Raw genomic sequence first — 8295 nt, forward strand, 5'->3', positions numbered from 1 at the left:
GGAAAACAAGAATGCAGGGGGAATGGCTATTGTTACACAGTGGAGCAGAACACCCTGCAAGGCTCAGACAATTGTATTGCTCTTCCTGGGTGTGCAATTTTTGCTAACCACATCCAGAGTAATTAAAAAGCGTATTATGTTGTTCACTGAAAAGTTTCCATTCCTTTTCTAATAACTCTAACAAGGTTTTGTGTTTGGGGAATGTTTAGACATTGCTTTCTGAAAGGATTAAACGTTCTCTAAAAGGGAAGGAATTTGTGTTCCTTGAAGCTTATTTCTCTTGCCAGAACTTCAGCCCTGCACTCTAATGCAGTTAATTTATTTAATAGTTTTTTTAAAAAAACACAACCAAAATGCCAGGAATCCATTGTTGCAAACAATCACTATGCAGGACTCTAATTTAAATTAAAAGGCTGCAGTCACCTGACTCAAAAGGGGGCAAAGGGGGCTGCAGGAGCAGCTCAGGTCTTCTTGACTTTAGGGCAGAACACATCTGGCAAAAGCTGATTTTACTGCTGCAGTGCTGCCCTCTGGCTGCCCTCTCCTTTCCCACCCTCAGGAGCTTGAATTACTCAAAGCTCAGCACTGTGGCTGGCATAGGAAAGCAGTGGGCATCATGACAAGAGAAGCAACGCAGGCCAAACTGCTTCCTGCCACACAGCTATTAAAAGCTCTGGAGCCCTTGTGGGATTCACAATTAACAATTCAGTGGGCGCCATCATAGTAGTAGTACAGTTCAAGCAATTTGATCCCCTACCCCTGCTTCTGCAAGGTATGTAAATAACAGTGATACTCCTCTTTTCCCCCCCAGGTATATTCAAGGACAAGTAGCATCTTTTCATCTAGCCCTCAGAGAAGCCTTAGTTCTGAAGCAGATGGGGAACGACATTTCAACTTGAACGGTAACAGCATCCCAACAGTAACACAGGCACTAATGACCATGTATCGTCGGCGTTCCCCGGAGGAGTTTAACCCTAAATTAGTAGGTTGTGCTGCTTTTTGCTCTTATCTGGTTTACAGAAGTGTAAAAAGAAATTAAAAAATGAAATGTGAACTATATTTGGACAGGTCATCTTGACAGATGGGTGGCTGCATAATCAGCATAGGAAAACATTTCTTGATCTAATCCAGGGGTAGGCAACCTTTTTGAGCCGGGGGCCGGGTTGCTGTCCCTCAGACAACTGGGGGGCCGAAGCCAAAAAAATAAATAATTAAATAATTTTTTAAAAATTTAAATAAATAAATAAACCTGGACAAATGTAGGACAAAATTTTCAAATGGCGGACACTTTTTAAAGAAAATGGAGGACACGCGAAAAAATTTGCTTTTTTTTTAAAATGTTAATATAAATGCATGTTTCTGAGGCTTCTATAGACTATTGCCCCCCTTGCCCGCCTCCTCCTGATAGGCCAAAGGCCCCACACCCTCACACGAGAGGCCAAAGGCTCCGGCGGCAGGACTGGGCTGGGGCCGGTCCCAAGGCCTTGCCGGGCCACATCCGGCCCACGGGCCACAGGTTGCCTACCCCTGCCCTAATCAATCACAGTCATGTAGTAAAATGGCTGCATGGTTTCTGTGTGAGGGGATAATATGAAATCAATGCATGGCATGTTGAGCTTTTTATCAGGAATGTCCATAAATTTATTTCAACAGCTATTTAAAAATTTAAAAGCACAGTTTATTGTTGGGTGCCTTCAAGTCATCTTCAGTTTATGACAACCCTATCATAGGGTTTTCTGGGACTTAGAGTGCAGTGATTCCGCCAAGATCTCCCAGTGGATGTTCATGGCCTAATGGGAATCAAACATTGATCTCTAGAGTTGAAGTCCAATGCACTACACCATTCTGGCTCTCAAAAGCACATTAGGCAGTTGGGAAAGATCCCTTCTATTTGTTTCAAGTTCATATAAATTCTTGTGGTGTTGTGTGGCTTCAAGTTGTTTTTGATTTATTATGGCAACCCTATCGGGGGTTTTCTTGGCAAGATTTTTCAGAGAAAATTTCCCATTGCCTTCCCCTGAGGCTGAGAGCCCAAGGTCACCCAATGAGTTTCATAGCTAAACTGGGGATCAAACCCTAGTCTCCAGAGTTATAGTCAAACATTCAAACCACTATGCCACTCTAGGTCTCTATTTAAATACTTCTATTTAATTTAGATATGTCTTTTCCTTGTGAAATTTTTGTTTAAGAATTTAGTGCTGTATAGTATCTTTAAGGTCCTCATGTGGCCATATACATATCAAAAGGTGTTTCTTTTTAAAAATTAGAATGATGAACACCTTCTTTTTTCATATACTCTTCCTTCATTGAACCCTAGATTACTACATATTCACAGGGACACCCACATTCTCTCTCTAGGTGACATTACAAAGTCATATAGCAAAATGCCAAATAAATGTGATGTTGGAATCATTATAGTGAAACAGTGAAAGTGCTGTTGTAATCTGCTGCCTTTGTGGGGAAAATGCAGTATAAACAGATATTAAGAAATGTATTTAAACCGTGTCTTTTCTCACAAATTAGGACTCAAGGGGGCCTACAATTAGATGCAAGTATTGTATAATGGGCCAGCATGGTGTAGTGGTTTGGGTGTTGGATTAGGACTCTGGAGACCAGAGTTCAAATCCCCTCTCAGCCATGAAAACCCACTTGGTGATATTGGGCAAATCACACACTCTCAGCCTCAAAGGATGGCAATGGCAAACCTACTCTGAAGAAACCTGCCAAGAAAACCCCATGATCAGGTCACCGTAAGTCGGAAATGACATAAAGGCACACAACAACAACAACAACAACAACAACAACAACAACAACAAATAATAATAATAATAATAATAATAATAATAATAATAATAATAATATCATGCTGCCAACTTCTTTTTTTCAGTGAGTCTCAAAGGTCTACAAGATCTCTCTACAATATTTGTTACTTTACTCAATTTGTGCAGGGTAGGGGCAGGTTCCACCTATAATAAAGGAGTATTTTCTTTCTGGATACATGACTCAATTTTATTAAACAGGTTGTATGTATTGTCTGCATTTTATTCTTTCTCCTCTACTATTTTTAAGGCAAAGGAGTTTTTAAAAGAGCAAGCTTGGAAGATTCATTTTGCTGAATATGGCCAAGGCATCTGTATGTATCGCACAGAGAAAACAAGAGACCTTGTACTAAAAGGTATTCCTGAAAGCATGAGAGGTGAACTCTGGCTCCTTCTGTCAGGTAAGTAGAAGTAGATAGACAGTTCCATAATGCTGAGTCAAAGATCTCGCAGCTTACCTGTTTCTATATAAAACTGGTGGTCCAAATGTCAGTGGTGCATTGGCTACAGAATAGGGGAGACTGTCAGTTGCAATTCTAAGAATCAGAAGGAAATATAATGTTACGGACTTACTGATAAGCATGTTTAGGATTGGCCCATATTGGAGAGACGTCTTTATCTGTACCTGCTGATAATGTAAAGGTTTTAAAGACTTGAGATTAAAGTGAAGTTACCTAGCTGAAGTCTCTCCCCAGATTCATGGAGCATGGGGATTTATGGCTCAAGGTAAACCTTTTGGGTGAATGGTCATGACAAGGGAAAGTTCTTAAGACCTATTTACAAGCAGTTCACCATAAGGTATTAAAATGCAACTCTTCTGACACATTTGAATGAATACATGCTTACTCATTTGCATATATACACATTACTTACTGTGGCTCTGTTAGAATATTTATACTGTATTTTTGAACTCTTAACAAATTACCCCTGATTCAGCAAACCTTATCTCAGAATTCTGAAGACAACCAACTTAAAGTTAAAGTTGATGTTTGTGAAAACATTATGTGTTTGTTGTACTTAGTGGCTGAGACCTAAAGAACTACTTTAGGCACTCCCAAAGGCTTGGGTAAGCCTGGTGATATTTTTCTTATTTTATATGCACTATAGCAGCACTCCATGCCATACCACAAATTCTTTATGAAAGTTCCTCTATTTCAGAGGTGATTTGCCAGGTGGGTGAAGACTTTGATAGTCTCCTCTCTCTCTCTCTCTCTCTCTCTCTCTCTCTCTCTCACACACACACACACACACACACACACACACACACACAAGCAGAAGATCTCCTTGAGCATGCAGAGCTAACTGTGCAGCTCTTTTAGATATTGACCTATTTCTATAACCTACTTTCTATTTTATCACTGTGTTCTCTTGCATTAGGAGCTATTAATGAAATGGCCACCCATGCTGGCTATTATGAAGACTTGGTGGAGAAATCCATGGGGAAATATAATCTTGCAACAGAAGAGATAGAGAGAGATTTACACCGCTCCCTTCCAGAACATCCTGCATTCCAGAATGAGATGGGCATTGCTGCTCTGCGGAGAGTTCTAACTGCTTATGCATTTAGAAATCCCAACATAGGATATTGTCAGGTAACTGTGGCTCCTGAATTCAAATTTCTTTGCTCATCAGTGCATTGATTGAACTATAAGACCAAATCTTCAAAGAAAAAGGTGCTTTATATATCCAGCTGATTAATACTAGCTGATAAAGACGCAGTTTCATTATATGTGTACATTAGAATCTTGTAAGGAATCCATTAGCATCAGTAGTTTTTGCATAGTAAATTAGGCTTTGCTGAGGCTAGAAGTAGCAGTGCTGGCCCAAAACATTTTGCAGTCTCTGAAGAGGGGGCTAGGATGTATGACTATGTTGTAAGGGGTGTCATCCTGGATCTTTTGCAATGTTGCATATGATACTGAAGTGAAATAAAGTTTACATCTTCATTTCCTTCACATTGTTTCAGTGGAGCTCTTAAAATACATATGAGTGGTTTTGGCAAGATTTGAGGGGTATATTATTCTTCGCAAACTTTAAGGGTAGTCTGAAGATACAATGTTTACATACATAATTAAAATTAACTTTATTGATAGCTTATAAAAGAGCTAATTATGCCAGAGAAGGTGAGGGGAGAGTTAAATTAATTCTGCTTTTGTTCTTAATCTGGATCAGTCTCCTGCCAGTCTGGTATTCTCGAATTGGTGTTGGACTTCAGCCCCTATCATTCTGGCTAACATAGATGATTAGAATGGTGGAGTTGTAATCCACCATATTTTGAGGCCAGTGGGTTGCAGAAGACTGATCCATTTGAACTTTAACAGGATAGTCCCCAAAATCCCAGTTCAGATCCAAGAGAGAAGTAACTGGCCCACATGTAGAAGGCCTCTGTGTGTGTGTCATCAAACAACAGGTGTGTGTGTGTGTATCCCAAAATATATTGGGCTTTTTCTAGAATAAATCAGCCATCTATTGAGCACTTTGAGACACATCTCCAATTTTGCCTGTGGGTTCATTTTTAATTGAAATTGAGTGATATTGGACAGGATTTTGTTGCATACAATTTTACATAATACACACATTTGTGTGACAGTTTTCGTTATATAATGTGTTTCTGAACATTATTTTCACTAATATATATGTGTGTGTGTGTGCACGTGCGCACACACACACACATTTTCTAAATATGCATTTTTGCATGTATTTTTGGACTAACTCCACTGCAAAATTTGATGGTGTGATTTTCAAAGACTGTTTGTTTCCTGTAGTGGTCTAAATGTACAAAATAACTGAGTTTGCCATAAAATGTTAACGCAATGAAATTCTCCTCCGTTCCTATCAGCAATGTTCTAACAGCCTTTCTTGAAATTGTAGATACATTGTACTAAGTACTATTTTTTTAATGGTCATATTTTTTCTGAAGTGTGAGTATGACATTAGAGCAACTTAGGGGAAAGGAGCCAGTTTTTCACCCTGACAACTCTCTCTCTCTCTCTCTCTCTCTCTCTCACACACACACACACACACACACACACACGAACACCAGCATCTCAGTGATGCAGTAGGCATGACACTGAATCTTTTCTGGTTCCTGTTTTAGAGTATTTGCAGCTTATAAAGGCTAATGTGTTTGTGAGTGATCTGAGTGTGTTTCAGCCATGAGAGGGGGCTTTTTGAGCCCCCCCCCCCCAGTAACAACAAAAATGTGGTTATAGTATCACAAACACATCAATCTTTCCCCACCATTAAGTGCTGGTTGCCTGAAAACAGAACCATGTGAGAAGTTTGCTGTCTTCATTAAGTAGCTCTTCATGGGATCTGGGTGAAGGCACACAACAACAATAAACCTGGTTTTGTTTTACAATGGACACTTCTTTGACTACTGAAAATGCTTCACTGGGCTCTTCTGGGAGTTATCTGTCTGTGGCCTGATTTACCAACATGAACATTTGCACTCACCTGCTAAGATTTCTGTTAGATGGGATGATTTTGCTTTAGCTGAATGATTCAGCTAATCTATAGTTACACATACTCTGACCTCACTTTCAGGCACATTATCCAACCTTTGAAAGAGCATGGCTTTTGCTATTTCTCAGTGAGAGTTTGGGAGGGAGGGTTGCTGTAACATGTTGAAGCTAGTCCAGCTCGCATAGTTCCAGCTCTTACCGAAGATATTTCATGGCCTAGAGCCATAGCTGCTTTCTGAAACTAGGGCAAAAACTAGGACTGTTGCTTGATTAAATCTGTTGTCTAGAATGTTTAAAATCTAGTATCTGTTCTTTAAAAAACTTTTTTCTAGGCCATGAACATTGTTACATCAGTACTGCTGTTATATGCAAAGGAAGAGGAAGCATTCTGGCTGCTTGTGGCTTTGTGTGAGCGCATGCTGCCGGATTACTACAACACAAGAGTTGTTGGTATGTTGAAGGAAATGTTTAAAGAGCCAAATCCTTGGGAATTTCAGACATAGTTTTTAGACCAACAGAACGTGAGTTTTGATCTGCTTGTTGGGGAAGCATGAATCCATTAATGTGCCATGATGGATAAACACAATGGTGGCCTGTTGTCCAAGCAGGAAAGGGGGTCTATAATGGATGTGAAAAATTGTCACAAGAAACAATTGTCGTTACTACATCAACCCTTCATATAACGTTACGGTGTACATAGAATGGGCAAGAAAAATTACCTTGCAAATAGAAGTCATCAAGACCACAGGTATACCCCACTTAACTCTTAGGTTTCCAGTAGTTTTCATGGTATTCCAGTTGAGAAGAACTGAGAGCTAATCAGCTTCACATGCTTTCAGTGGGACACTGTTGGGCTTTTCTCCACACTCCACTGTTCTAGTGGCTTATGTTTCTTGGAACTTCTAGAAGCGAGGAGTACTAAAATACATAAGTTTAGCTTCTTCCAGGGTTCAGAGGTGTACATATGTGACTTGGGGCACAGTGACTTCCAAATGCATGCTCTCCATGGATTACCATCCTCCACAGCAGAAAAAAAATGCAGAATTTTATTTGCGTTGAAACATGTTATGTATCCATTATTTACCAATAAATCTTCTACACAAGTGGCTTTATCTCATCCCGATAACCCTCAAATTTGTTTTGATATTGTAGCCATGATTAATAATTGGGTGATTGGGACGCTGTCTTTTATTTTGAAGAACTAATTCAAATTAAGTTCCTGTTTCATAGCCAAAAGCAGGCCTTCCATTGCATGTTTGTGTACTGTAAAATAGATAACATTTACTGGACTGTAGAAATGGATAAAGATGGCTGGCATCCATTTAATGAATTACAGTGGCCCAAGCTGGAATTATGCCATTGCAACTCTTTTTTTTTGTTTGTTTTTTTGTTTTTTTTTTTTGGTTGTTGCAGAGGTTTCGGTTTTGGTTCAACCACACTATGACTAGAATCCTCAAAGCCTAATTTGTAAGCACTGTAGCCTTCATCCCCAACACAGTCATTTCTGTGTTGTTGGAAAACAGGGGAATGAGCGGGGATACATCCAGCCATTTCCTTGTAGGAAGAGTGTCTGTCATCTGCATGGATATCTCAAGGAACTCCTGCAGTCTTTGCAGATGCCTGCTGCAGTGCATCTAGCTACAGGAAAATAAGTTGAATACATCTCCACTCATCCCCTTGCTCTGCAACAACAGAAATGACTGTGAGGTGGGGCTGTGTCACTTACAAGGTGAATTTGGGGGGATATCCTAGGGAGACATAACTATGAATCTGTAGCTACATGATCAGTGTCATCTTTCTTCTGAAGTAGTATCTCAATGTGATGCTGAATTTCAGTGACAATCTGATTGTGCAGACTAGGACAATAGATCCCAGAGTAAGTGCTGTTGAGATCTTTGATTATCTTTATGTTTGTTTTTAGTTACATGAAGCAATATCTGTCTGTCTGTCTGTCTATCATCTATCTATCTATCTATCTATCTATCTATCTATCTATCTATCTATCTATCTAT

The 8295-nt window shown here is 39.6% G+C and overlaps 1 protein-coding gene across 1 annotated transcript in view; it reads left to right on the plus strand.

Moving 5' to 3' along the window:
• Positions 1 to 8295, plus strand: part of TBC1D9 (TBC1 domain family member 9) — a 70714-nt gene that overhangs the window by 47932 nt on the left and 14487 nt on the right. The window contains exons 8-11 of the mRNA XM_042469753.1: positions 812 to 982; positions 3070 to 3220; positions 4197 to 4411; positions 6616 to 6733. Of these exons, the coding sequence (XP_042325687.1) occupies positions 812 to 982; positions 3070 to 3220; positions 4197 to 4411; positions 6616 to 6733 (655 nt within the window). The remainder of the gene's footprint in view (positions 1 to 811; positions 983 to 3069; positions 3221 to 4196; positions 4412 to 6615; positions 6734 to 8295) is intronic.

Source organism: Sceloporus undulatus, chromosome 5 (genome assembly GCF_019175285.1).
Source record: "Sceloporus undulatus isolate JIND9_A2432 ecotype Alabama chromosome 5, SceUnd_v1.1, whole genome shotgun sequence".
NCBI classification, from domain to species: Eukaryota; Metazoa; Chordata; class Lepidosauria; order Squamata; family Phrynosomatidae; genus Sceloporus; species Sceloporus undulatus.